A 27,976-nucleotide genomic window follows, 5' to 3' on the forward strand; every position below is an offset into this window, starting at 1 on the left:
CCTAATTTCAGTTTCAGCCATTTCCTGGGTCTGATGCTGATGTTGGCCCTGAGGCAGTAGCCAGGATGCCAAATCCACAGACTTTTTCCATTCATCTGTCATAGAACTTGTCACCACCCTGCCCCTCAACCCCAGAGCTCTGCGGGGATGCCCACAGGAGACTCCCAGGGAGCTGCCCTGGACCCTGTGTGGCCAGCCCAGCAATTCCATCAGCACAGACTGGGTCTCCTGGGAGCCAGCCCTGGGCCATCTCTCTCTGAGATTTCCACTTGGTCTTATGACTATGGGAGGGGGCCTCAGTTCTTCCTGTTCCAGCTTCATGACGGCCAAGATTGAGTCCTAAAAAGAGAAACCGCAAAGAGGAATTCAAAACCCACATGATCCCTCACACCATGGCCCAGGTGTATCCTTGACTTTGGCCCATGAAAAAGCACACAGTGAAGCAGCCTGTGAGTTTACAACAGTGCCAGAAGCTGACAATTTTCTGGTTATTTTATCAACAGATTAGAGGAATGAGGAGATATTAGCACTATGTAAAAACAAGTCCCAACCTCCTTTCTTTTCTCATCTGTAAAATGGGAATAATACTATTATCTACTAGTATTATAGTCATTGTGAGGATTAAATTTGATAATACATGTAAACTATGAGAAGTGTCTCCTGCACCTGTGAGCTTCAAGGACATAAAGGATTATCAGTACTGTTATTGTTTCCATCTTTGTGTTAAGTGCTCGTAGCCAATGTTGTCTGGTTCCATCTAAAGTCAGGAGTGTCCGAGCATTTTCCATCTTAGCACAGGTATAATCGTTCCCTTGTGCCCCAGGGACAAGGAGTTCCAGCTCCTCGCACCATAAGGTTTTATATGGTCGAAGACACTATCAACAAAAACAAAGGCATTTGCTGCTCCTTTTAGAGCATGGTTTTCAACTGCAGCCCTGAAAGCCTCCAGTCCCTGGGAAAACCTTCAGGGCATTTCTGAACCTCCCTACACTTCTGAGTGTTTGTGTACCTTCCAGCGGGGACTCGCTGGCTCTCAGCACTCAGGGAAGGCTCCTGCCCGACCGCTGAGACAACCTCAGGGACATAGTGTGAGCCGGCTCCGCAGTGCCCAGGTCTTCACAGACTTAATGTTCAACAGGCACATGAAGAACTCACCTCTTAATTCCCCAGGCTCTTCCCCTGGGACAGCCTTGCCCTACCAGTGATCACTTTTAAGGAGGTGCCAGTGGTCTCCCAGGGCTCCGCTCACCTTGAGCAGGGCTTCCATTGCCAGTCAGTTTAAATCTCTTCACTTGCCATGCTGGCTTCTAAGTCTCCTCTGCCTTCAAAAATATTGAGCACCTGCTCTGTGTGCTGCATACTGGGGCACCTGGGTGCAGAGCGTGCTCCCTCCCCTTGCCCGGGGGACACCTGCCAGGTAGAAAGAAGCAGGAAGCTGCAGCACACAGGCAGTGTAGGGGTTCCCGGGAGATCCAAGCTGAGCATGGTGCAGGCAGAAGAAGCAGGATAAATCACACTGGGCACTGATGAGAGCTGCCTATTTGGAGAGGTCAGAGAGATAAAGAAGGACTTCTCAGAACTTAAAGGACTAAATCAGGGCATCTGTTGGAGAGCACCTGGCTGTGGAGAGAGGCACTCTAGCTGGAGTAGTTGAGAAGGTCCTTTCACCCAAGACCTGTAATGGCTGAAAAGGACCAAAAACTTCACCATCTGCCCCCTGTCCATCCTTCTCTAACCCTTTGAGGTCAGTATCCATTCTCTTCCCATGTCAGGGAAGCAGAATCGCAATGAGCTTAAGCTGTGTGCTGAAGACAGAGCCAGGATCCATCCCTGGGTGCCCTGCCCACCAGGCTGTCACTGAATTTTCCTTCTACAATACTTTCAGCGCTTCCTTTCAGAAAGTTCTAAAGACGTTTTATAGGACCTAAACTGATGTATTTTTAAAGGATTAGGAGAGCTGAAGGCAAACCTTTAAGAAAAGGGCACATCCAAGGCTCTGCCCAAGGCCGCCTTAGCTCCAGGGCACACAGAAGATGCTGGTTGTCAGGGAAATCTTAGAGGGACCTCCCCTGTTTCAGCTGTTTCCAAATGATCAGTCATGAATGGCTCACTGACACTGTGATTCAGCGCTTTTATGAGTAAGAGTGCTCTCATAAAACATCGCTCTTTTGCACAAACAACCTCATTCGAACGTTTAAGGCAACTGTATTGTTTCAACTGGTCAAGAACAATAAATAGCTTCTAAGGCCAAAAACATTTCTCTGACCCCAATATCTACATTGTCCTTAGAACTGTGCAGCTGTATTTGTTTTTCCTTCACCATCCAAAGTTAATTTTAAGTGACTCCCCAGTCGCAACCTAGTTTACAGAGAATTAACTACTATTTGCTGTGTCTGTTTATGGCCACAGATGTTTCCACGTCTTCCCTTAGCCGTATTCTAGTCTCTATCTTAGAGACGTCAATAAACAGATTCACTGTGCCTATCTTCATTATCTTTTGGAGCATTTATTCGAAGCATATAAACTACCCCCTCTATCTAAAAATAAGATTCCAAGGCCCTGGGAGGAAGGCACCGGGCAGCCTGAGCTGTTTCAGCAGAGCCTGCCCCAGGCCAGTCCATCTGCTGGGGTCAGGGCCCTGCAGCAGAGCTCAGGCCCCTGGTTCACCAGCCCCCTTTGGTGTGTTTCAGCTATCTCCTGCCACATCTTCTTCCATCCAAACCTGGCCTGGACACCCACGGCATGCGGCATCCCACAGCCAACACCATTCAGAGGGTGTTTAAGATGAGCTTCGTTCCAGTTGGCTTCTGGCAAAGGTTTATAGCACGGATGCTGATCAGCTTGGCTGAGATGGACCTTCAGGTAGTTGCATTTTCTGCATGGGGCAGTTTTTGCTTGCAGGCGAGGCACTTGCAACTGTGCCCTGGTGGGAGGGAGGGAGGGAGGAAGGGAAGGAGGGAGATGCCCCTTGCTGGAGGAGCCTGGCTGAAGACCCTTCTCCTGCAGCAAATCTGCTGACTTAGGGCCCGGAGGCCAGTACAGCATTGCTGCCTTCTCTCCTCTAAGCCACAGACCCATTTGAATCATTCTGTGAATACCAAATCAGTGCCTAGCTGGCTTGGACAGAATATCCCATTAGGGTTCTAATCTAACCAACATCAACATCCCCTGGGGGGCTTGTTAGAACACAGACAGTTAGGCCCCACTCAGGTTCTGGCTCCGTGGCTATGGACTGGGACTCAAGAATCTGTTTATCCAACCGCTGCCCCAGGTGATGCTGCTGGTCAGGGACCACACCTCGAGAACCATGGCCTCAGAATCATGGCTTTACCATTCAGGCTGTGACTAGACTCCCCTAGGGAGCTCTAACAGACACAGACCAGACAGACACAGACCACTAAGTCAGAATCTGTGGGTGTGGCAGCCAGGGATCAATATTTTTTAAAGCTCTCCAGGTGACTCCACTGTCCAGTCAAGCTTGAGAACCACTGGCATAGAACTTTAACTTGGTCTGGGAGCAGTGAAGACCTAACCCAAGGAATTCTTTTCTGTGGGTTCACCTGGTGTTGTGTTGAAGGAAGTCATTTCATGCAAGACAATAATATGGAAATAGTGCTTGGCTAGAGTGGTGGTTCTCAAAGTGGGGTTCCTGGGCCAGCAGAATCAGCCTCACCTGGGAACTTGTTAGAAGTGCAAATTCTCAGGCCTGCCCCAGACCTGCTGCATCAGAAACTCCAGGATGGAGCCCAGGGCTCTGTTCTTCACAAACCTTCCAGCGAATTGTAACTTACTTTACAGTGTGAGAACCCCTGACATAAGCCAGGACTGTTGAATAATTGACATAAAACTCAGTATGAGTTTGCTTTTGCCATGTTCTATTTATAAGGCCTTTATGGAATTAAACTTCTTGTATTAAGTAAAGATATTCTTTGATCTTCCCATTTTACTGAAATGTTCAAAAGTAAATGGAAGAGCCTGAAAATTCTTTGGCATTTTCTCTCACAGCTCATGTTAACGGGAGGGAGACTTGTTAGCAACACAGTTGGGTGCACTGACAGATGGAAGGAGTGGGTGCATGGGTCACTCTTCCCTCCCTTTGAACTCTTCCTCCTGCCACGTTCTAAGTGGAAGGTCACCAAGCACCAGCATCGTGTGAGGCCTGAGCTTCCAAGTGGGCTCCGTGGCTGGCGGGGTGTGGGCCCAGCCGGGTGTGGAGGCAGGCGCCCTTCCTGGCAGCATCCCTCACTCAGAATTAGGAAAGAAGTCCTGTTGAAGTTCAGATGAGGAAAAGGAGTTCAGTCTCAGAAGTATCAAAGGCATGCAAATTCAAGCATTGATAAGATACCACTTGGCACCTATCAAATTAGCAGAGAGCTAACAGCCAGCCCCAGAATCAGGACAGTTCACACACCATGGTCAGTGAATATACAGCCTATTCACCTTGAAAGCGATTCCTCACTAGGCATCCAGAGCCTGAAAATGTTCAAACCCTTTGACCCAATAATACTACTGCTATAAATCTGAACTACAGAAATCATTTGAAATCAGAGAGAGCTCTGTGGTTTTTCATGTTCATCTGGCTTATCTGAAAGAGCAAAAGATTGGAACCAACCTAAAAGTCCAAAGAAGAGAATGATTCAGCAACTTACTATACTTAATAAAATATTGAGCTTTAGAAAAATGAATTTTATGAGTTTTTAACGACATAGGAAAAGCAAAGTTTTTTAAAGTATACACAATTAGACATTTAGAAATAAAAAATTACAAAATATGACCTCAGCTGTTTTATAAACATACAGGTAGATAGGAAAAAAGCCTGGAATAAAATATACCAAAATTTTCATGATCTATGTGTTAAGTTGGTATTTTATTTTCTCTCTTATATTTTTCTGTATTTTCCATATTTTCTAAGGTAACTTTTTGCTTGTAAAATCAGGGAGGGAAAAGATTTGAAAAAGAAAATCCTGTTTTCAATCTTTTAGGGAACATGTGTTCCCAGAGTATCCTGGAGACCCCCTCAAGATAATGCAGCATTTCATTTGGCAGCAGGATGAGCAGTGCAGGAGGGAGGGGGTGGGAAGATGGACGGTGGTCCTTTATCACAATGGGGCCAGGACAGCCTCTTCACAGCTCTGCCCAGGGCCAGCGAGGAGCCCGGCCTACTTAAGTAGGGTCTTTTCTCTGTCTTTCAGCTTTTTGAAAACAAGAAGAATACTAAAAGCAGGCACAGGAAAGTCACCATTTACAGTTTTACAGGAAACCAGAGAAATCGCTGCAGCACATTCAGAGTGAAAAGAAATCAGACCATCTATTGGCAGGAAGGGCTCCTGGTCACTTTTGATGGGGGCTACCTCAGGTAGGAACATTTGGGAGCTCACCTGACTGGGTCACCACGGTGCTGCAGAAATGGGCCCCAGGGCATCCTCCGCCGGGAGACTGTCCACTTGATGTCCAGAGTTCTGTTCCCAAGGGCAGGTCATCATGGAAGCTTGCTAGAAGTAGGAAACTCTCAGCAAATGTCCCAGAGCTTCCCCACCTTCTCACCCCTTCCTCTCTCCCCTTACAGAACAGGAAAGGCAAGGGAGGGTGTGGTGACCACAGCCCAGCACTGGAGGGAAGTGGGTGGCCACTGAGCTCAGGGGTGAGAGTATCTAGCACCCCCTAGTCACAGGTGGGACCTACAGGGGCCTTGCAGCCATCCAGCACAACCCCCTTGTCCTAAGAGATGATGCCCCAGGTGATGACACTGGTTCCCCAGCCTGTACCCCACAGTACCTACCTTAGCTCCTTTTTCCTCTTCTTTTTTTTTTGAGAGAGAGAGATAAAGTCAGCTCAACAGGTTAGTAACTGATTTTTAATCAGGTTTAGTTTAGTACATACAAGATTATTTCATACTTACAATTAGTTTTTAAAAATATTTTTTTCAGCTCTGTGAGAAGGGAGGGGAAAAGGGGAAAGTAACCTTTTTGAGGGCCTGATTTGGGCCACTCTTGGTGCCTGGTGCTTTCATATAGATGTTCCCACTTAAAGCTCACAGTTGCCACTTGGCAGATGAGAAGCCTGTGGTTCAGATGGAAAAACCTTCCCCAGGGTCACACCTAAGGGTCAGATCCCAGCCTGAGCGTCCCCTCCTGCAGTCCTCATTGTGTCCGCTTCACCATTTTGGGGACAGCGGGGGGACAAGGCAGGGCCATGCATGTAAGTACACAAACGCAGGAGCCTCCTCTGACAGTCCTGCCTGGGCCCCTGCAGAGGGGGTGGTCCCTGGGGGTTGCACCCTCACCCTGAAGGCAAGGAGATTAAACCAGGGCCCTTCACAGCTGATAATAATGGACCCCTTTTTGTTTCTGGGTTGCAGTGTGGAATCCTCGGATGTGAACTGGAAAAAGAAAAAAAGTGGAGGAATAAAAATCATCTGCCAATCGGAAATAAGGGACTTCTCGGCAATGGCTTTTATCACAGACCATGTCAACTCCTTGATCGATCAGTGGTTTCCTGGTAAGAAAATGTTTTTGAACCAGGTCTTGGCTCATGTTAATATTTCTTTATAAATCAGGGTGGGGCTCCTTATTTGGAGAACAGAAATCCCACTGTGATTCAGCCCAAGGGGACCAGAGGGGTCCTAACAGACCTTTGGCAGAGTCTTAAGCCCTGGGGGAGTCCAGCTGTGGGCATGGGTGGAGGTGCTATGAGGAAGAAGTGGACCCAGACCCACAGGTCCTGGGAGGGATTTGGCCTCTGGCTGCCCACAGCGTGGAAGAAGAAGAATGCCCCGGGTACCGCACATGGTCTAGGAAGACCCTCGATGTGAGCCTCACGTGTTTTTGTTTACATGGTGAGGACAGGGCTGCTGAAATCCAGGGGGGAGCCCGCAGCTGGAGATTCATCCCTTGTGCAGGGGTGGGAGGGAAGGCACCACACCTGCCAAGGGCCCCCATTTTCCTTCCCTGCCTACCCCAAACCCCCGAATCCCAGCGGTGATCAGCCACCCACGTAGCCCTTTCCAGCCCCTTTGATCAGTTTCTTAATTGACAGTCCACCCAAAGAAAATACTTTTTGAAGTGAAGCTCTTGAGGTCCTCTGTTTGTTTTTCTACTGAAGTGGAGACAAACCCACTGCGGGGCATCCTGCAGCGAGGAGGCCATCCAGTCAAAACCAGGCAGCCTCTTCCCTGTGAGCCCTCAACTCCGGAAGCCTGGAGATCAAGAGAGCAGAGAACGAGTTTGGGATCCTAGTGCCGCCTCTGGCCTGCTAGTCCAGTCCTCTGGCCTCCTGAGCTGGCTTTCTCACCTGTACACCATCCCTGCATCCTGGGAGAGCATCAAAAGAAATGCTTAAGAAACAGTGGCTGTGTGTGCTCCAGATCATACTCTGGACACCTGGGTCTGGGGTCCTTTGGGTGTTGATGGGAAAGGTGACATACAAGGAAAAAAAGCTTAAAGGAGCCTAAGGGAAGGTAGTTTAGTGTGTGGGTTGGGGCAATTGGGCGGTGCTTGGCCATACAATGGGGGCCTCTAGACCATTTGAACCCTACGAGCCCTTTGTGATCTCCCCACAACAGGTGCTGCTGGGAATTTGACTAGGGCCTATAAGACAGGAAGGACTGAGCTGAGGGCCTGAGACAGGGCTGCCTAGACACAGCACCACCGGCCAGCTGGCAGGATGTGTTACACACATGTGCCCAGAAAATTCCACGCGTCCACCCTGCACAAAGCAGGACATCAGCTTACCCTTCTGGCATCTCCACTGGACAATTTGGAGGATGTTTCTTTGTACCTCCTTTCAGGGGTGTGCAGAAAAGCTGTGTCTCCTGCCCAGGGGAACACAAGTAAAATGACTAGATTTTGTCTATTATAATTTGTACTCATTTCTCCTCCTGCATTGCTCTTCTAGAAAAGATCATAGTAATTGCAAGCCTTATGTTTCTAATTTTAAGAACAGCTCCTTACTGGTTGTGGTTTGGTCATTGGAGTGTGGCATAGCTCAGACAGCCTGCAATGTCCTTCCAGGACCCAGCTGTGCAGGAGGGATCCCCAAACTCTCAGCACCTCCTAGGCCAGCTACCTCTGGGTCTAGACCCCCTGGCGACTGTCCAGTGCATCCCTGGCCCCTCCCTGCAAGTGTCTTTTAGGATCGAGGATGGTGCTTCCCAAAAAGGAACCCGAGTGCGGCAGTCATGTTTCAGCCACTCCCAGGGGTCCAGGCCAGGGCAGACAGACACCCTCCTGTGAAAGGCTCACCCAGCCTGGGGGTACAGATGCTGTTCAGGGACCCACCTGCAGCCGCCTTTTTGTGAGCTGACTCCTGCTGTGTCCCCATTTAGCCCTGACGGCCACGGAAAGCGATGGGACCCCACTGATGGAGCAGTATGTGCCCTGCCCAGTGTGCGAGACCTCCTGGGCTCAGCACGCCGACCCAAGTGAGAGATTGGAGGATGTGCAGTACTTTGACATGGAAGACTGCGTGTTGACAGCCATCGAGCAGGACTTCATCTCCTGCCCCAGACACCCCGACCTCCCCGTGCCTCTTCAGGAGCTGGTCCCTGAGCTCTTCATGACCGACTTCCCGGCCAGGTATGCCACAGCGCCCATGCACAGGACCCAACCCCAGGTGACTTTTAGGTTCCTGGCCTAGGCTGCCTGAAGGGAAACAGGCTGTCAGCTTTCTTTTTGAAGCCACACAGGCCCAGCCAATAGGCAGAGCACTTAGAAGTTGAAGTCATCCTGGGACCCCACACCATTTCTCCCTCACATTAGCTGGTGCTCTTTTCCACTGAGCTGGCCCTCGTCTCTGATTCCTACTTTGCTGCTGGATCAAGGAATAGAAGACAAATATCCATTGGTGTCCAAAAAGGGGGCACTCCCAGATGTACCACCTCATTTTCCTTTCTTGGCAAATGCTGACTCCTCACTGCTACCCTGCAGCTGAGCATTTAGATCCCCTAAATCTGTTCCTAGAGATGAGTCTACCTATATTAATCTAAGATAATAACTGGGGAGAGAATGCTGGAGAAAAGAAAACGTTTTGTGGTCCCACCCTATAGGAAACAGTCACAGAATCCAAGTGCTTGGTAAAAGATGGAATCTTCTGTTGTCATGGAAACCAGAAGCCATGATTTGGTCTCCCTGGAGATAATTTGACATTGGTGGTTAGCAATGTTTTTGGAGTTGTGAAATCCTGTTGTTTTCTTATTCAAAGGATTGCTATTTGGTTTCTTTAAAGAAACCCTTGGGGACGGCGAAAATATTTGTGTTGTCATTTTTCCAAATTGCTCCCCCACCCCAAGAAAGTGGATATGGAGTACTCTGAGATATTGCAGGATTGTGGTTCCAAAACATGCTTCTGGATGGGTCTATTAAATTAAGAAATCACTTCCTACATTGGAAAAATTTCCCCCATAGATCTTTTTAATATTCCCATTACCTCATTGGTAGAAATGACAATTAAATACCACTCTTCTGAAAAGTGACTTACCTTTATCTCTAGATCTTTAACATGAGGGTTGTCACCTCTTGGAGACCACATGCAGAGATTTATATATGTGTGAATCAGATTTCATGGTGGGGTGCCTAATTAGGCAGCTCCAACTTTTAGAATTTTCATTTATTTGCTGAACCTTGTTATGTTTTATGCCCCCACTGAATCTGGGCTATTGAGTCTACTGTATAGAATCTGGAAAGCAAAGCCAGATTGGTTGTCCCTGTTGGTTTGGATCTAATTGCAGGCTATAGCATGGTTCTTAAACCAAGGTACCCGGCTGGGAGTTGAAATGCCCAAGAATCTGAACAGAATTCACAATCCAGCAGAGACTCTCTGGAAACTTAAGCTATGGCCCAACCATGCCCCAAAGCATCACACTCCCTGACTGGGAGTTTAGGCAGGTGGGGGCAGGGGCAATCTGGCATCCACAGAGCCTTGTCCTGTGTCCCCAAATTACAGGAGTCCTAACAGAAAGCCCCAAGGGATCTTCAGCATAGCCACTGTTCCCTGTCTTATGAGGCTTCCAAATGCCCACACTTCCCAAGCGGTGGTTTTGGGGTGAGCACTTGGAGAACAGCCCAGTTCATCTTCAACTACATCACCAAGGTCTACAATGGGTACAGTTGCATCTGCCAGGAGTGTGATATGGTTGAGCTGTGCAGAGTCTGAGTAGCTGCAAAATCTGTTCCTGGAAGACATGGGCAACAACTGCATGGTTGTGGGGTGGGAGAGGGGCATTGGTCTGTTGGGCCAGGAGAGCTCCAGGGGAGGCACCCGGCAGAGGTAGCTGAAGAGGAACATTGGAGGACCTCAGCAAAGCAGGGGGAAGCCCGGAAATGGGAGGGCATCTGGCTGCCTTGCCCACCCTCCCTCCCTCTTTCTCTCCCTTCCTGCATCCCTCCCTCTGTCCCTCCCTTCCAGGAGTGACTTGCAATATTTCCAAAAGCCCAACAGAAGTCCCCCTTTTACCTAGGATTAGAACACACAGACAGGTGAGAAGATCTAAACTCCCTGCCTTTGGGTAAAATCCTAGCCATCAATTGTGGGGACACTGGCCATGCCAATCAGAAGCTCTGCATGGCCATTTATATAATTATTGGCTTAATAAAAAGAAATGAGGAAACAACTAACCTAGCAGTAAATAAATGCAGTTTGTCTGATGGATACTAGCTCTCAAAGCATAGACCCTTTTGAAGGAAAATGTCCAAAGGAATTCTTTTTCTGTGTCTGCCGCCTTCAGAGGCTTCACCCTATACCACTCACCATCCACACCTCTGAGGCCATTCCTGTTATGAGCCCATTTTATAGAGGATACCAAGGCTTGTCAGGGCTGAGTGACCTGCCCGGGGCTGGGGTTTATCCCAGATCTGTGTGACCTCCCGGTGGCTTTGAACCCTGACTCTCCTCAGTGGGAACTAATGGCCAAGCACATTCTTGTACCCGCCCAGCCCAGGACCCACCTCCCACCTCAGCAGGTCTCTCCAGGTTATAGGGGGCAGGTAAGGAGGTCTGTTCTAACCCCCCCACATACTGTGTTTCTGGCAGGCTCTTCCTGGAGAACAGCAAGCTGGAGCACAGCGAGGATGAGAGCACTGTCCTGGGCCAAGGTGGGAGTGGCACCATCGTTTACCGGGCCCGGTACCAAGGCCAGCCCGTGGCTGTGAAGCGATTCCAGATCAAAAAATTCAAGAACTTTGCTAATGCTCCTGAAGGTAAACAGGGCCCTGTATCGTTTCTTTTCACATGTGTTTTCCCTTGGTCCAAACTTGCACCACCTTAGAGACCCCTGAGGCCACACAGGCAGGGGAGGAGGGTGAGAAAAGCCGATGTGGGCCCCAGGGGTAGCCCTGCTTTATGCCTGGCAGGATGTGGGCCAGGCCTGAGAATCAGGCTGAGCAAGGCCTAGAAATTGCTTTTGGAGATTACTTTCTTGTCTGGACCTGAGCCCCCAAGAGCACGGGCCATCCTTACAATTTCCATCCGCTCCATGTCCAGCACAGGCCTGACACGTGGTGGGCACACAGTCAGACCTCAGGTGGACCTCTCACCCTGGGCCACCCCACCCAGCCACTAAAGGGAGGACGGTGGGCACTCCAGATGGATGAATTGGAAAGCCAGCATGGGTGGCTTCTCCCTTACCCCCTCCACCTGAAGGAGGGCACACCCTCTTGCCTTGGCATGCTCAGGTCCACACATCACGTACAGCTCAGAGATGTTCTAGAGCAACACGTCACCACTTAATGCCCAGCTAGGGCAAGTGCTAGGAGGCTTCCTCCCTTCCAGCCAGCTGGATATCACATTTCTCACTGTCCCTGGCTTAGCATGGTTATCTTCATGATCACAAGAGGAATTTACACTCTTGGTAGAAAAATTAGAATCATAGAGCAATATAAAGAAACAGATCAGAAAGAAAGAGACATGGGGCTTCCCTGGTGGCGCAGTGGTTGGGAATCCCCCTGCCAATTCAGGGGACATGGGTTCGAACCCTGGTCCAGGAAGATCCCACAAGCCGCAGAGCAACGAAGCCACAACTACTGAGCCCACTCGCCTAGAGCCCATGCTCTGCAACAAGAGAAGCCACCACAATGAGAAACCCGCACACCACACCGAAGAGTAGCCCCCGCTCGCCACAACTAGAGAAAGCCCGCACCCAGCAACGAAGACCCAATGCAGCCAAAAATAAAATTAATAAAATAAATTTTTTAAAAAAAGAAAGAAACAAAACCATAGTTACATGCAGAGAATGTAAATCTAAGAGATTTTATTGACAAACACCATAGCCAATAAGAGTTTGATAAAGTTGTTAGACGTGAGCTCAGCATCAAATTTGGCAACAATGACCCATTAGAAAATGCCTTCCATGGCAGCAATTAAACCATAAAATATTGAGGAATAATTAATATTTATCATTCAATTTAGTTCTCATCTAAATTCCAGCAGGGTGTGTGTGTGTGTTAAATCTGACTGATTCTAAAATGCATATGGGGACTTCCCTGGTGGTCCAGTGGTTAAGACTCCGTGCTTCCACTGCAGGGTGCATGGGTTCGATCCCTGTTTAGGAAACTAAGATCCCTCATGCCGCGCAGTGTAGCCAAATAAATACATAAAAATTTTTTAAATAATGAAAATAAAATGCATGTGAAGTGACAAAAACCCAAGAACAGCCAAGAAAATCCCACAACAGAAGACAAAGGAGAGAGGCTTGCCCAGCAAACGACTGACTTATAAGTCTCCAGGCATTAAGGCAGTGTTTTCCTGGGGCACAGCTGGGCCTGTCAAGGGAACGGAGAGAGCCTGCATGTGTATGGGAGGCGAGGCTGGCACGTGGCAGAGGTAACGTCAGGAGTCAGTGGGAAAGGCTGACTATTCGCTAAACTGGGGCAGACTTGGGTCAGCCTTCGACCATAGTCAGAAACATTCTTAATGGTCTAAAGACCCAATGTGAAAACTAAGACTTTTACACAAAAAACAAGTTTGTCTGGCACACACATAGATCTGGCACAGTTGATACATTTTAACTGCCAAGATTTTCTTCAGGCTGTTTAAACTTCCATGTCCAATGATCCCTGATTTTAAAATCTGAACATAAGAGAGGGACAGATCAGGACACAAGAAGACAAGCAGGACCTGGTGGACACTGCTCGGTGACCTCAGGGCTGGCAACAGCCTGGTGGGTGACCATTTGGTGGGAAAGGCCCCTCAGGGGGACTCAGGCAAATGCCTTACATGTGGGATGCACTTCAAGGACAGCCCACCACTGCCCATAGACCTTTCTCCTCTGGGCTGAGATGAAGTGTCACAGGCCCATGGCTGCCCCATGGTTTTCTCTCTGGCTGACAGGAGGGCAGTAGTTCTTTCTGCCCTTCATCGTCCTGGCTCCTGGCAGGGAGTAAGGTAAGCAGCAGCGACCAAGCCCCTAGCATCCCTGCAGATGAGCAGTGGAACTTGGTTACATGCCAGACATGTTGCCTGAACTCTGGGTTACACTCAGGTATGCAGGTTTGGAATAAGATCCAGTTGAGACCCTCAGGCAGCCAGCAGCGGGGTGGGGTGAGGGCTAAGAGAGTGGGTGACAAGGGTGGGAGTATGTGCACCAAGGGGATAGGAATGCCGAGTGTGACAGGACAAGTGTAGACCTGGGGAGGGGGCTTGATACCAGCCCGGATGCCTCAGGAATGCCTACATTTGGTGCCAAAGTTGGGTGACGATATTGCAACCCCAGTTATGTTGAGTGACTTAAAATGTAAATCCTGGCCCTGCCCAGCCCCTCGAGTCCCTGTGAGGCAGCTCTGAGTGTGACAGGGCCCCCACGCAGAGTCGTCCTACACAGGCTCCCCAGGCAGTGGTAACAGCTGTTCTCTCCCTGCAGACACCATGCTGAGGCACCTTCGGTCCACAGACGCCATGAGGAACTTCTCGGAGTTCCGGCAGGAGGCCAGCATGCTGCACGCCCTGCAGCACCCCTGCATCGTGTCCCTCATCGGCATCAGTGTCCACCCGCTCTGCTTCGCCCTGGAGCTCGCCCCGCTTGGCAGCCTCAACACCGTGCTGTCCGAGAATGCCAAAGGTACCCACCATGCCCAGAATCTTCCACAGAGCACTGCCTGGGGCCCGCCCCGGCCCAGTCCAGCCCGTGGGAGGCCAGAGAGCCCATGGTGGGCAGCTCAGGTCCTGGGGAGCCATCTGTGGCCGGGCACACCCACCTGTGACTCATGTGCCACTCCCAGTGGGTGATAAAAGGGCTTCTCCAGGCCTAAGTGCTGGGCAGTGGTGTTGGCAAGGCTGCAGGAGCTCACAGATTGGAGTCAGACAGAGCCATGTTCCAAGTCCAAGCTGTCTGCCATAATCCAGGAAGTTGCTTAATTTACTCAACCATAAAAGGAGGAGGAGATGATAATAGCCCCACTTGGAGGGCAGTGAGCGCATCAAAAGAGGCAGCCCAGGGAGCCCGGTCAGCAGCAGCCTGGTGAGCCCAGTAGCCACATAAATCTCTCCTTTGCCCATATCTCACCACATCTGTCCACGATTGTTAAAACTCTGAGACCCTGGGGTCAGTTTTATCCTATATTATTTTTTAACAAAAGTTTTAAATATTTGCCCTGAGAAATGGGTAACTAAATTCCAAACAGCTGACAGAGGGAAAGAGGTAGATGTCTTTTAACTCAGCAAGAAGAAATGCAGTTAAAATCAATTATTCCTCCCCCCGTGGAAGAGATTTTTTTTAATGGAGTTCTTATACCTGCAACTCACCCCTTGACATTATAGCAATCTTGGCCTGAGATGAACTCTAGGAATTTTGAATCCTTGCTCTTTTTAGTAAAAACACCAACAATTGCAGAGATGCAATTCACGAGATGCCATGAAGCAGTAACAACAAGCATTTCTAACCTAAATAATCTTAAGAAGGTTGTTCTCTGTCTCTTCTGGCATCCAGCCTGGAGAGCAATGAGAACGCGTCAGTAGAATATAAAGTATTTGGGGAGACAGAGGTAAGAAAAGAGTTGTTATGATGATAGTTTGATAATTTTTTCTTTGCAAAGATTCTTCCTTTATGCCCCTGGGACACATGCTCACCCAAAAAATAGCCTACCAGATAGCCTCCGGCCTGGCCTACCTGCACAAGAAAAACATCATCTTCTGTGACCTGAAATCAGACAACATCCTGGTCTGGTCTCTGGACGTCAAGGAGCACATCAACATCAAGCTGTCAGACTACGGCATATCCCGGCAGTCATTTCACGAGGGCGCCCTTGGCGTGGAGGGCACTCCTGGCTACCAGGCCCCAGAGATCAGGCCTCGCATCGTGTACGATGAGAAGGTACAGGCCCTGGCCCACTGCTGTCCCCTGGCCCAGGACTGCATAGTCCTGGAGGCACCTGCAGCTTCTGGGCTCCACATGCCCCCAAGCACACATTTCTCCCTCTCCCGTGCTCCACCACAGGCACTGGCTTGAACCAGAAGGGCACAGAGGCCTGTTTCTACCTAGTAATGTCACGGGTGACTTCTCCTTAGCTTCAGAGCAGTGACCTAGCCTCAGAATACTCAAACCTCAGTTCAGGAACATAGTGAAGGCTGTGCACAGTGGACAAAAAGTCCAAGACAGAGATGGGTCTGGATTTGTGTCCCAACTCTGCCATTTAAATGTGCAAAATGGAGACAGAGGACCAGCCTCACAGTGGCTTGTGAGGAACAGACAGATAAGGAGGCTCCTGGTCAAATCAAAAGGCAGCATCACCAAAGCCAAGAGAAGAGAGTGAATTCTGGCAGGTTAAGCATGGCCTCCCATGGCCAACCTTGGCTGAGACGAAGGCTAAATGCTTGCCTTCTTCCCTGAGGGCTGTTTGGTAGATGCAGGCACACAGACAACTTAAAAACATCTTACAGTGCTCGCCTTGCATCTTGTGCCAGCCCTGGTTAATTAATCAGCCAGCAGTGAAACTCCCCTGGTCTGTAATTTCTCATTATTTGGTGATTTGTAGATGGGTCATTGACTAATTGCTTCAAGAATGACCCAAGCATATGTGGGTTAAATTGGCATCTGTAGCTATTATCCAAGATAGGAAAGACAAACCAGAGTGACAAAAATAAGCTTCTTAGTAACAGGTGACAAGGCACCTCGTAACTAAATTTATAACAGAACCTTCACATTGAAAACTCTCAGGTCTACCTTAGCCATTCTCCTGCTAAAAAGTTATTTCTTGACCCTCATGGAGACCTGTGTAACTCTCTCCTTTAGGCACATTTTCATGACATTTAGAGGAATCAAGATGTTGTGATCTGGGAGACTTTCCCCTCTTTATGATTTGCATGTACTCCTACTACCAAGCATGTTAAACCAAGAGTTTGCATTTTCCTGCCTTGTTTTTATACTTAAGGGAAAGGACCATGGCATCCTTCGAGCCCTTAACCAGTGCCTGACAGCAAGTCCTCATTATGTGTTTAGTGGATGGATGGATGGATGGATGGATGGATGAGTGGATGGAAGGAAGGAAGTATGGGGGGATGGATGGGTAAATGAACAGAAGGACAGTCAGATGGATGCATATATGGGTACAAACGAAGATGCATAGATAAATGTCCAGAAGGACAGGTGATCAGGTGGGTGGCTGGCTGGATAGATGGATGGATAGAAAGAAGGGAGGGAGGAAGGAAGGAAAAAAAGGAAGAACTGGAAGATAGATGGATAAAGGGACAGAATGATGGTTGGTCAGATGGTTGGTGGGATGCTTGGACAGGTAGAGAGAGGTGGATGGATTGGTGAAATTGATGATTGTCTTCCTTTGGACAGGGCCCACGTTTTCCTTATCTAACGTGTCTCCCCCCTCCCTCTCTCTCTCAGGGCCAGCTTGCAAGATCTGCTGGGCCCAGGAAGGGGGTCTGACTTGGCTTGCCTCTCTGCCTAGGTAGACATGTTTTCCTATGGGATGGTGCTCTATGAGTTGCTGTCAGGACAGCGGCCTGCGCTGGGCCAGCACCAGCTTCAGATTGCCAAGAAGCTGTCCAAGGGCATCCGCCCGGTTCTGGGGCAGCTGGAGGAAGTGCAGTTCCATCGACTCCAGGCGCTTATGATGGAGTGCTGGGACACAAAGCCTGAGAAGGTACCTGGGGGCACAGGGCCTGGGGGCCTGGCAGCTCCTGCCAGCTGGTGGAGGCTATGGGTCTCCAGAGTGCACATGTATGGCTGCTTGCCCACCCTTCACTGAGGGTCTAGAACAAATTGGGCAACGCTTTTCTGCTCATCTCTTCTACAAAGAGATATGTATTGCTTCTAATACATCCAGTTCATTTTCTTTGAGTGGGTGTCACTCTCAGGAAAAATGAAGTTTCTTTTCCTCCCCAACTTTTGTGTTACATCATCATGCGAATAAAGCAAACCTTTATAGTGATACAGCCCCCATCCAAGAGCAGAGAGAATGTACGTATCTCTTTTTAAAGTATGGGAAGAAAGTTTGCTCATGAGAAGCAGGAGCCTTATTATCATTTTGAAGCTAGTTGTTTTGGGAAGAGACCAATGGTTTCAAGGTTAAAACTTATTTATCAAATTAGATGATGCTAGTTTAATGTATGGAGAGTAAATGAGGTCTGAGAAAAAATATTTTCCAGATTTTGTGTCCCCTGGGCATGGGGGTTGGAATATCAGAGTTTAGGCTAACCTGACCACCTGACTTTAAGTTGCCATGGATAACGGTGACCCAGACCCTGGAAGGGTTTGTTTCTGGTATCTGAAGTTGTTTGGGCCTCTTGTTTTGATTGGGTGCTGAATAAGCAGATTCCACTTCTTTCTTCCTGGTTCAAGACCCTTAGTTTCAAGGAAAGAACGGGCATCCATCTGGTTGTAAGTGACCCTTGCTTATGACCCTGCTGGCCTCTCTCCCTCAGCGACCACTGGCCCTGGCAGTGGTGAGCCAGATGAAGGACCCAACCTTTGCAACCTTCATGTACCAGCTGCCCTGCGGGAAGCAGACGGCCTTCTTCTCGTCCCAGGGCCAGGAGTACATGGTGGTGTTCTGGGATGGGAAAGAGGAGTCCAGGTAACGTCTGAGGCCTACCGTGCCCTGCTGGTATCAGAATGCGGGGGGGGTGACCGTGGACTTGGGGAGCAGTCATTGATGACCGTGGTGAGAGATGTTTAGTGGACAGTGGGTTGAAAGCCTGATGGAGTCTGCTTGAGAGAGAAAACAGTCCATAGACATGCACATGTGAGTTTGTGGATAAGAGAAGCAGAGAACATGTGATGTCTGCCAGGGACATGGGGGGCGGGGGTCAAAGGAGGGTTTTGTTTTAAGATGGGAGTTATTTGCAGCTTGATGGTAGAGGAAGTAAATGACGCTGGGGGTCAGGAAGAGAGGAAGGTACTGGAGCGGAGTTGCTGAGTAGAGAGAAGGGAAGGGGTCCCAGGAACAAGCAAGAGGGATGCCCTTAAATAAGAATTCATGCCCCCCCCCACCTTCCAGGTGCATCTCTTTTTCTTAGTGATGTGGCAGGAAGGACAGGGACATTGGGGAAGGGCTTTGCGTATTCGAGGAGAATGACAGAGAGGCCAGGGACTTGGAAAGATAGCATCAGAGACTTAGCAGAAAAGCACCATCCTATGTGAGACCCTTCAGTCCTGGCCAGAGGTGTGGCCTCTCCCACCTACCTAGAGTGACATCTTCAGAAGCAAGAGAGCATTTCACGGCACGAATAGTCTTCTAGGAAGCCTAGTGCAACATTTGCAGGTGCTCAAATCTGATAAGGCTTAGGTAAAGCAAAGCTTAAGATGCAATGAGATAAATGGAAGGGACTTTGCCATTTCCCTAGGTCACTATTGGTAAGGTTTTCATCAGGTTTTATGTCACTGGGACTGAGTGTTCTGACATAAGACGTGCTCTAAGAAAAACAAAAATGTCCTAAAAAATAAAAATAAAAAAATATGTAAAAAGTGTATACATATATGTCCACATATATGTAAAAAATACATATATATGTAGGTGTGTATATACATATACACACAGTCAGTAATTATAATGTCGGTGGTAGTGTTGCTATTTTAAGGCATTGCTTATAATTGTAGGGTAAAGTTAATGAGTAATTATGTTGGTGCCATGCATTGCAAATTGTGATACTCAGCATGCAAAATATAAAAGATAGGTTAAATGAAAATCCTGTAGTTCTGAATTTAAATTGGATGGATTTGTGAGTATTTTAGCTTTAAGAAAAATGAACTTATATTTCATAGCTCTGCCCATTGAAAGGGCCTAGAAACAATGACCAACCAAATACTAGTGAGCACCCCTAGGATGCAGATGGTGGTCTCTTAGTGCCAAGGGGAACCAAGGCTTATTGGAGAAGTGGCTGACTCCAGATTTGGGGCAGGAAGTGGACCTGAAACATCTGACACACTGGAAACAAGGATGCCATCAGAGACTTGTGAGGGTGGATCAAAGGGACTCAGGAGCCAATCTGAATAGGTTCCCACTGGCCAAAGATAGGGCAACCAAGGATCAGTAAGAATAAATATCTGCAATGAATTGAGACACATCAAATTGTTTAAATTCATTAGTTTCTAATGCTACTTAATAAAAAATAATAATTTAAAATTTTTTTAACTTATAAAACTCCTCATTGATCATCATTGGAGGCTCCTAGGGAACAAACCTATTATTTTGAAAGCTAGTCTATACAGAAAGAATCAAGGTTTTATTCTGCCTTTCCTATGTGAACTGTGCCCCACAGAAGCTAGCAAAAGAGATGATAGGAGGAAGTTTTTCTTTTTAGAGTAAATGAAGCTAATAAATGAAGAAGAAATGCTAGAATTAGAGTGTCAGCATTTTGTAATCTCTATTGAAATAATGGATGTAGGCAGTTGTCATTAATGATCACAAAAGGAGCGAGAACCAGACATTGTGTGCCTCTCAATAGAAATACACAACCCCAATGAGGAAGTATTCTTGCCTAAAAATTCAGATGTAATCTAATCAAGACTCCAGATCGGGGACAGGGGAATGAGGTAGATGAAACCCTGGGATGCAGGAACTCCACAGGACACCTCCCAGTGTCTTCATCACATGACCTGCTAGGGGAGAAAGAGAAAGAGGGAAGGAAAACCTATCAAAAGACTGAGACATAAAAATCAGTGGAAATGTGAGCTTTCTTTCACTGCTGATTCAAGCAAACTGAAAACAATAATGAGAGAGTTGGGGAAGTTTGAATACTGGATATTCATATTAAGGAATTATTTTCTCTTAGGTGGGGTCATGCATTGTGTTTAGGTTTCTAATCATCTTTTTTTTCTAATCATCTTTTAGAGATAAATGCAGAAACATTATAGATAAAAGATAATTTGGGGGATTTGCTTCATAAGAATCTGGGGAGAGAAAAAAAATGGATGGGGGCAGAGATGAACTGACATGGCCATACGGTGATAATTACTGAAGCTGGGTGATGGGCACATGCTCTGTGATATGCACACTGTGAAAAAGAAGAAATGAGGGAGAGATTGATAGGTGGGGCCTGGGCCCTTTGGTTTGAATGACAGCACATGGTTTTCAAACTCCTTTATGGGCACAGCATCCCGATGTCACAATGCTTTTGGTGGAATGTCACAATCTCAGAAGACCAGGAAATATAGGCATATTGCCTATCATGAAAATAAAGCCCTCTTACTATTAAAGAGTATAAATGTACACATAAAATAAATTGAAATGCTCACCAGTGTATATAAAAATAAACCCAATTTTCCCGTCAATATTTATTTCCTCAACAGACTCTGTAAAATCTTTTAAACAAATAGAGAAAATTTTAAATTATTAATTTTTACTTCAGGGATTTTTATAAATCAGTGGAAAAAAATACTAAAATCCAATAGTAAATAGGCAAGGAACATAAGTATCCTTTGAAAAAAGGTACACAGAGAACAATGAACATATTTTTTAACAATTGAACTTACTGGTAATCAAAGAAATATAAATTCAATCTGCAAGATAACTTTTTTTTCTTGCTCATCATGTTGGCAAACTTTTTTTTCAAAGATAATAATGGATGCTACTGAGGGTGGGTCATACCTTACTGGTGAACATCTAAATTTGCACATCTGTCTGAAAACCAATTTGTCAGTATGTCTTAAATGGCTTCGAGATACTTATACCCTTTGACCCAGTGATTGCCGGTCTAGGAACCTTTCCCAAGGTTGCAGGGATGTTGGGGTGCTCAGTGCTGCTTCTGGCATGGGCCCTGCTCCACCCCACCGCCCAGCAATACTTTCTTCACCTTCTCAGTCTTACAGACTCACCCAGGATATTGGAGACAATACTGCTTAGAGCTGTAAAAGCTTATCTCCAGAGGGAAGGGGAAGCCTCTCTCTGTGACTTGGGAGGATTTTAAAAGCTCACCCCCCAGCCTAAAGAAGGGACAAGCTCACTGGAGGGTGAGGGGAAGAAATTATGGCCAGAAGCACAAAGGGCAGTGAGCCTGGGAAGTGAGTGGAGAGGGAAATGAGACCGAGACCATCCTGAATTAAGGAAGGGAAGTGGGTGAGAAGAAAGCGGGGACGTGCAGAAAACAGGATACACATAACAAAATTCTTGTTGGATGGAATAGGTGTGTGTTATCCTTTAAGTTTCTCTATATTTTTAATTTTTTCCAAGTTAAATGTAAAGTTATTTATAATATCCTAGTTTTATTTTTTCAATGCATAGAAAAAAGACTGGAGAAAAAGGGGGGAATATAACTTTGGAGAAAGTTTTCATCTGCTGACTTTTCACTCATCTCTCATCATTTGTGAATACACGTTATCAGTCAACAGTGGCAAGGGTTTCCAAACTTTGATGGCAGAAAAATGTTACATTGAGAACTGCTATCCACTCACTTGACTTATTCCCTTGGACTGGGGAAAAGATCTGTGTGGCCTGGGTGAATAATCGACCCCTGCCCCAGCTGCAGTCTTCCCTCCAGGCAGTGAGCATGCTGGATACCTATCAAGGACGGTGGGGAGATGGCGATGCTGGGGAACATTGGGGAGGCGGGTGAGTGAAGGGCCACTCTCATAAACAACAGTTTGTTAGTTCTCAGAGCACTTATGTTGGGGGCCCGTTTTGAGACCCCCAGTCTACTCTGAAGTTCCCCCATCTGTCTCTGGTTGACCTGAGGTACTCTGCTGTGTGTGTGTGGCGGGGGCGCAGGGGGGAGACATGGCCAGTGGGAGGGCAGGGAGCGGCCTTCGTGCAGGTACAGCCCCCTGGTGTCCCTTCACGCTGTGGGCAACTTTTTGAGCCCTCAAAGGTCACAGAAAGAGGAGGGTCTTTCTTCTGCTTGGGAATGGCTTTTCTCTGCCCAAATGTTCAAGTATTACCAGGCAGACAGAACCAGGCTCTTCCCCAGACATGAACAGTCCTTGAGTCTCTTAAAACATGCGAAATTGGACCCTGGGCTGGAAGGGGTGGACAAGGCCCACAGCTGATGTCCTCCTCCAAAGCTGCTACAGGCCAGGCCAGGGAGAGGGAGGCCTGAGCTGACTGCACAGTTGTTGCTGATTGTAGGAACTACACGGTGGTGAACGCGGAGAAGGGCCTCCTGGAAGTGCAGCGCGTGAGCTGTGCGGGCATGAAGCTGAGCTGCCAGCTCAAGGTCCAGAACTCTCTGTGGACGGCCACTGAGGTAACCACCCCCCTGCAGGGCTCTCATCGAGGTGGGCGACACCAGCCCCTGGGGGGGTCTCATTTAGCAACTAAATATGCAGGACACCCAGGTACATTTGAATTTCAGATATAACCCCAGCCCACAACTGTGAGACCCCAGAGCAATGCCAGCAGCCCTGTGAACAAGCAGCATCTCTGGGATTCAGCTAAGTGTCAAGTGCAAAATCCCGGCAAGAAGAGAACCCCAGCAGGTTGGCGAAGTGACTGGGTTTCTTATAACATTGCCTGTCTACACAGCAAATCCACTCAGCTCTGAGGCCTCGTGCCTTCATGTAAAAAGGTCAGCAGAAGGTGCAAGGAACTGTCTTCTGAGAACTCCAGAGAGGAGTGCCCCAAAACAAATGCTCTGAAGCTACTGGGTGGGGGTGTATGAACTGGTGCAGGCTTTACAGATGGCAAGTATGGTTCAAATATGCATCAGAAATCTCAAAAATATTTGTACCATGTAAGCCTCTGCAATTTTAGCTTTAAGAGTTTGTTCTAAGGAAAAAACCAAGACACACACACGCACACACACTCAGACTAGATAGGTATATAAGAATGCTCATTCCAGTATAATTCATAGTAGTAAAGACTTGAACAGAATAAACATCTGACAACAGATGAGCCAAATTCTGAGCGATAGACATGCATCATACCCTCACAGACCAGGTAGGACAGGGCCTCTGCCGGCACTGATCATCCTGGGAGAAGAAAAGTGTGGAAACAGCATAGAAGTGTGGTCCCACTGTTGGGAACACGCACACACACCAATACCCACGGAAAACTGAAAGTCTGGGCCCCAAATCCCAAAAGTGGCTTTCTCTGGGTATTGGAGTATGGGCGATTTTGTTTTTCTTCAGTATATTCTGTAGTTTTCCAAGTTTTTACAAAGAACAGAAATATGAAAACAACCAACCAGAAAGCCTCAATAAGTTACTTTCCAAGGCGTAAAGGGCCTTCTGAGACCGAGTGCACCCTAGGAACCGGCAGGCCTGTTGCAGCCCAGCTCTCATGTTTTTTTTGTTTGGTTTTCTTTGGTTTATTAAGTCTTTATTGAATTTGTTACAATATTGCTTCTGTTTTATGTTTTGGTTTTTTGGCCGTGAGGCATGTGGGATCTTAGCTCCCTGACCAGGGATCGAATCCATACCCCCTGCGTTGGAAGGCAAAGTCTTAACCACTGGACCGCCAGGGAAGTCCCCCAGCTCTCATGTTGACTGTCTCCTCCGCAGGACCAGAAGATCTACATCTACAGCCTCAAGGGCATGTGTCCCTTGAACACGCCCCAACGGGCTTTGGACACCCCAGCCATCGTCACCTGCTTCTTGGCGGTGCCTGTTATAAAAAAGGTGAGGTAAGGGGGAGGTGGTGCCTAGGTCTCTGATTCTCCCTTCCCCATTCCATTGGGCTGGTGGGGAGGGAGCAGAGCCATGCTCTTCTGGATCACCAAGCCTAGGTCACAGTCAGCCTTAGAGAGACAGGAGATCGGGGCCATCATTAGTGGGCTGAGGGGAAGGCTTGCATTCTGCATGCATATGCCACAGCCCCAGTTCAGTTGAGATGCTTTTCTGGTGCAACTGGTGTCAAGGAGCAGTTGGCATGTGTGCCCTTCCCCTTCTGAGAGCAGGGACCTCAGGAGCCTGGCCCAGCACCTCCCACAGCCACTTGGTCACCGGGCCCTGGCAGGCCGCCACCCCTGTCAGACAGCCAGCTCCCCTCCCCCTTCAGCTCTGCCTCCTCTGGAGTGCTCAGCCTCAGTCCCAGAACTCAGTCCCTCTTTGTCCAGCATGGCCCTGAAGACTCAACACCTCAACTTCTAGCCCCTGCCTTTCTCAAATGAGTCTGCGAGTGGTGCCCTCCCCAGCCCTGGGCCCCGGCAGGGCTGCTGATCCTCAGGATCAGACCCAGCCCACAGGGCCGGCCAGGGCGAACCCCCCGCTGCCCCCTCACACCCCTCCCCACCCAGCACCGCACTCTGAGCAGGCCCTTCCCTCCAGAATTGACCCTGCCGCTCAACACCTCTTCCTCTTCATTTCTGAAGATCAAGCGCCATAACCACCCCCCCAAGAAGCTGCCCCTACCCTCGCCCCAGCTCCTCAGTGGCGTCCCCAAGGCTTCTCTGGCCTCCAGAACCCCTTTGTGGGCCCTGAGGCCCCTGTTTGTGCAGCTCCCTGCTCGAAGGGTCATTATTGGTGAGGCTTCGTTAAAACATGTTGGCTATTATCATCTGATTCCAGTTCTCCCACCTGCAAAATGGGTGTAAAAGAGATTGAGAGGAGGATCTCTGGGCATAACATACCCAAATCTCTGGGCCAGCACACTGAGTAAATTTGAGCATTATTACTACTTCCTGACAATCGTGACATATATGCACTCTCCTCTCCACCCCTCTACAGTTTCATTTCTTAAGAAACTGAGATCAGGGACTTCCCTGGTGGCTCAGTGGTTTAGAATCCACCTGCCAATGCAGGGGACAGAGGTTCGATCCCTGGGCCAGGAAGATCCCACATGCCGCACACGGAGCAACTAAGCCCGTATGCCACAACTACTGAGCCTGTGTGCCACAACTACCGAGCCTGTGTGCCGCAACTACTGAAGCCCCCGCACCTAGAGCCCATGCTCCGCAACAAGAGAAGCCACTGCAATGAGAAGCCCGCACACCACAACAAAGAGTAGCCCCCGCTCGCCACAACTAGAGAAAGCCCGCACGCAGCAACGAAGACCCAACACAGCCAAAAATAAATAAATAAATTTATTTATTTAAAAAAAATAGAAACTGAAATCAACCTTAGAGTCATTTTTGACTGTGGCCCCACGGGCAACTGGGGAGCTCGGGACCTGGTTGCACTGAAGCACAGAACTCAACACAAAGTGTTATTTAAAGCCATGGCTGGCCAGAGCCCCAAGCCAGGGCACCACCACCCGCTCGACCGGCTGGAATAAAGCTGGCTCTGTGCAGAGCCTCCCTGCCAGTCTGCCCCTCAGAGGCCATGCTGCCCTGTGGCCACGGGTGACAGACCCCTGCATTCTTGCACGCACACATCCACACCCATCTGCGATGTGGGACTCACCGCCTGGCTGGGGCCCAGAGCCGGGACTGATAGAGACCTTGCTCCTATTTGCTTTGGCTGTTTTCTTTCTTTGAATCCTGAAGGTGGATTTCAGTAAGCTAGAGGCTGGTTCACTCATCACCTTGGATAGCCCAACTTCCCAGCTCCCAACAAGGGGGCTTTCTGCTGCTCACCCTCCCTGGCACAAGGCCCACGTCTCTGCTGTCTCCCAGTTCTGGCTTTGTTCTCCTGAACTCTTCCTGGCCACCCCCCAACCCCACCCAGGCGTCTAGGCTGCTAAGCTGCTCTCCATTCCCAGCTCCGCACAGATGCTCCGAGGAGGCCTGGGCTGGGCCCAGCATTCAGCACAGTCTCTGCAACTTTGGCCTCTGCCTGATGACCTCTGGTGGTTGTAGAAGAGCACATGCTTCATTGCGGGGGCAGGAGACACCCCAAGACCCCATCATTGCCTAAACCACAGGCATTTCAGAGTAGATGTGGTAAGCGGGGAATGTGGCATAGTGGCCAAAAAGTGCCTCCACAAGAGGGTTGAATTTGGAAGTGATTTCTTCAAGAATTAGTTCAGCAGCATGTGTTGTGACTTGAGCATAAAACTGGGGGGAGTCACAGAGGTGACTGGGACTCAGCCCTTCCCTGTGCAGGCCAGTGCCAGGGGCAGTGGTGGGCACGCAGACCCAGGCCTGCTCTTACGGAGCACCCGGCTTGTGGGGCAGCAGGCAGGAGGCCAAGAGCAGACCCATAGGGTGTCCACAACTGCTGTCACCTTAAGGAGCAGATTTCAGGGGAAGGAGGGCGCCACATCCTGCCTCAGAAGGAGGCCCTGGTGACCTGAAGGAGAAGGCAGCTCCCTCCTGCTGGCATTGCAAGAAGCCCAGGTTGGGCTTCCCTGGTGGCGCAGTGGTTGAGAGTCCACCTGCCGATGCAGGGGACGTGGGTTTGCGCCCCGGTCCGGGAAGATCCCACATGCCGCAGAGTGGCTGGGCCCGTGAGCCATAGCCGCTGAGCCTGCGCGTCCGCAACGGGAGAGGCCCGCGTACCGCAAAAAAAAAAAAAAAAAAAAAAAAAACACAGCCTGACAAAAGGCAAGCTGTGTGGTCCAGGCAACATGTGCCCCTTGCTCGGGTGCCATGGACCTTTTTCCTCCTGCTCACAGGAGGGGGGATGGGTGTGGCTTTTCTGGGCCTGAGCTGCACCTCCTTTGGGAGCGCACCCAGAAGCTCCTGCTGGCAGCCGCTGCCTTTTTAGGAGCTGGCGTCTCCAGGAAGTGCTGGTAGAAAGCGCATGCCCACCTAGAGTACGTGCAGAGATGAGTCTTGCACCGACTGTTTCTGTCCCGGGTGCGCGAGACGCAAGGGCATCAAGCATCCCTGTCTTCTCCCCGCAGAATTCCTACCTGGTGCTGGCAGGCCTGGCTGATGGGCTTGTGGCGGTGTTTCCCATGGTGCACGGCGCCCCAGACCATAGCTGCTCCTACCTGTGCTCACACACAGCCAACAGGTCCAAGTTCAGCATCCCAGACGAAGACGCGAGGCAGAACCCCTACCCCGTGAAGGCCATGGAGGTGGTCAACAGTGGATCCGAGGTCTGGTATAGCAACGGGCCGGGCCTGCTGGTCATCGACTGCGTGGCCCTGGAGATCAGCAGGCGGCTGGAGCCCTACTCAGCCCCTTCGGTGGTCACGTCAGTCGTGTGCGGCTCTGAGTGCCATGGGGAGGAGGTCGTCTGGTGCCTGGACGACAGGGCCAACTGCTTGGTGATGTACCACTCCGCCACCTACCAGCTGTGCGCCCGATACTTCTGCGGGGACCCCAGCCCCCTCAGGGACGTGTTTCCCGTGCACCCAATGGGCCTGGAGCCCCTGGACTGCTCCACAGCCAGCCCGAAGGAGCCCAAGGACTGCATTGCAGACATGAGCATCATGTACAGTGAGGAGCTGGGCACGCAGATCCTGACCCACCAGGACTCGCTGACTGACTACTGCTCTATGTCCTCCTACTCCTCGTCTCCACCCCTCCAGGTGCCCACGTCCCTTGCAAGCCTATCCTGCTCCCCCGCAAGCTCTTCCAGCTTGCCTTTCTCCACTGACTGCGAGGACACCAGCAGGCTGCTCGAGCCCACCACGGGCTCTGACAGGTCTGAGCATGACCTGAGCCCCGTGGATGGCGAGGCGTTCAGCCAGCACCTGCAGGCTGTGAAGATCCTTGCCGTGAAAGATGTCATCTGGGTCCCCAGGTAGGTTTCCCAACAGGGAGTACCATCCTGCACCGC

The 27,976-nt window shown here is 49.3% G+C and overlaps 1 protein-coding gene across 3 annotated transcripts in view; it reads left to right on the forward strand.

Annotated features, from left to right (window-relative positions):
- The window catches only part of LRRK1 (leucine rich repeat kinase 1), a 120,318-nt gene that overhangs the window by 84,721 nt on the left and 7,621 nt on the right, over positions 1-27,976 (forward strand). For all 3 annotated transcript variants that reach the window (XR_003001378.1, XM_024732055.1, XM_024732056.1), the window contains exons 21-32: positions 2,691-2,862; positions 5,193-5,356; positions 6,359-6,498; positions 8,324-8,573; positions 11,026-11,192; positions 13,850-14,047; positions 15,021-15,298; positions 16,884-17,078; positions 17,860-18,011; positions 22,497-22,614; positions 23,870-23,986; positions 27,093-27,940. Coding sequence is in view for 2 of the 3 variants with exons in the window: in XM_024732055.1 (XP_024587823.1) it covers positions 2,691-2,862; positions 5,193-5,356; positions 6,359-6,498; positions 8,324-8,573; positions 11,026-11,192; positions 13,850-14,047; positions 15,021-15,298; positions 16,884-17,078; positions 17,860-18,011; positions 22,497-22,614; positions 23,870-23,986; positions 27,093-27,940 (2,799 nt within the window). In the remaining variant the exon portion in view is untranslated. The remainder of the gene's footprint in view (positions 1-2,690; positions 2,863-5,192; positions 5,357-6,358; positions 6,499-8,323; positions 8,574-11,025; positions 11,193-13,849; positions 14,048-15,020; positions 15,299-16,883; positions 17,079-17,859; positions 18,012-22,496; positions 22,615-23,869; positions 23,987-27,092; positions 27,941-27,976) is intronic.

The sequence above is a fragment of the Neophocaena asiaeorientalis genome, unplaced genomic scaffold, assembly GCF_003031525.2.
Source record: "Neophocaena asiaeorientalis asiaeorientalis breed wild unplaced genomic scaffold, Neophocaena_asiaeorientalis_V1.1 scaffold362, whole genome shotgun sequence".
Classification (NCBI taxonomy): domain Eukaryota; kingdom Metazoa; phylum Chordata; class Mammalia; order Artiodactyla; family Phocoenidae; genus Neophocaena; species Neophocaena asiaeorientalis.